At 50.4% G+C, this 1,575-nt stretch overlaps 1 protein-coding gene across 1 annotated transcript in view; it reads left to right on the top strand.

The window, feature by feature from the left end:
• Positions 1-1,045: 1,045 nt before the first annotated feature.
• Positions 1,046-1,575, top strand: part of GPX7 (glutathione peroxidase 7) — a 9,195-nt gene continuing 8,665 nt past the window's right edge. The window contains exon 1 of the mRNA XM_009083167.1: positions 1,046-1,253. Within this exon, the coding sequence (XP_009081415.1) occupies positions 1,047-1,253 (207 nt within the window). The 5' untranslated portion in view covers position 1,046. The remainder of the gene's footprint in view (positions 1,254-1,575) is intronic.

Here is a 1,575-nt window from a genome sequence, read left to right on the forward strand (position 1 = left end):
TCCTGCTTGCATCACCTAAGCAGATTTAATCAAAATGTCAAGGATCTACCAAAACTCAGTGTTAAAAAGAAAAAAAATCAGAAAGTGAGATTACAAAATGTAGTTTGCTCTTCAAAAGAAAGATTTCCAATATGCCTTGGAGGTGCTACTTAATTGCTTTCTGTAAATCACTGCATTTTGCTTTCTTTTGCCAAGAATTTTCAGAATCAGAGCCATGGGTAACCAGTGCCTTGGTCCATGAAGAAATCAATGACCATGAAATGCCTTTCATTGTTGTTACTTTAGATGTACAAATCCTTTTCTTCCAGCAGGCATAGTAGCAAATTGTACAAGTGGCTGGTTGTTTTTTTTTTTTTTGTTGCAGACAACTCAAGAATGACATCAGTGCACTGAAGCAATGCTTTGGCTCTGTTTGTCTCGGTACCAAATTCAGCTCCTGATGCTCAGTGCCCCTCTTTCTTGCCTAAAAACCCTCTGGTAACAGAGTGAATAGCAGCCTGGCCGCTCACTTCTCACCAGGCAGGTGCATGCAGAGCTGAGTTTCCTGCAGGCCTGGCTGCTGTGGCTCCATTTCATGTGATGCTGTGCCCGGGGTGACGCTGGGTTTGCTGACTGTGTGCTGGGACTCGTGTGCGGAGCACTCGCGTCAGTAACCACTAGCAACCAAGCCACTGGTATCCTTTGACATTACACCGTAGTTACTAGATGCTATAGTTAGTGCACTAAAAAAAGGCACAGGCAAATCTGTCAGAAATCACAACTCTATCCCTTATTTTCTCAAGAAAAGCAAGGATGTGACTGGTATCTCCCAGGCTGTTCTTGAGCCAACCAGTGCTTTAACACCATAGACAGCCTTAATCAATGCACCATTCCCACCACGAAATGCTCCATTTAGGAGTACGTGCATCCTCCATGGATCCATCCTGCCGAGGCGGTATGGACAGTTTTCCTGCTGGGCAGGCTGCAGAATGCTGCAAAAGGCTGGTTTGCAGCAGCACATCCTTTTGCGGCCGCGCAGCCCCGGCGGGGCAGAGCCTCCGTGCAGCATGCTGGATCCGGAGGGCAGTGTGGAGCACAAGCCTTCCCCTTCCTTCCCCAAAGTTCTTCTCATCCCTCTAGCCATGCTCCTTGCAATTGCGGCGCTCCTGCTCTTAGCCCTTTCCGCTACGCAGCAGAAAGAGCCCGATTTTTACACTTTCAAAGTGGTAAACATCAGGGGCAAACTAGTGTCTCTGGAGAAGTACAGAGGCTCGGTAAGTGCGCACGGCCGCGGGCGCCTCTCGCCCGGCCTCACTAACCAGCCGGTCCTTGCATGTCTGCGGAGCGAGGGGTGCACGGAGTGCTCAGGGACGTGGTGCTCACACGTGTGTAGATTGGGGTTTGGCACTCTGCAGCTGATGGGGAGTGCTGCCTGCATGCTGCCCCGGGGACCGCTCCGCAGGTCTCTGCGCTCCTGTTTACCGAAATATCTCGTTAATACATGGTGCTTCTCAATAAAGCGTTTGCAGTCTAACCCCTGTGTGTGTGTCCGTGTCCGCGTCCCCTCCTGGTGCAGGCTGCTGCTGCCTGTAGACG

Source organism: Acanthisitta chloris, unplaced genomic scaffold (genome assembly GCF_000695815.1).
Source record: "Acanthisitta chloris isolate BGI_N310 unplaced genomic scaffold, ASM69581v1 scaffold38889, whole genome shotgun sequence".
Taxonomy (NCBI): Eukaryota; Metazoa; Chordata; class Aves; order Passeriformes; family Acanthisittidae; genus Acanthisitta; species Acanthisitta chloris.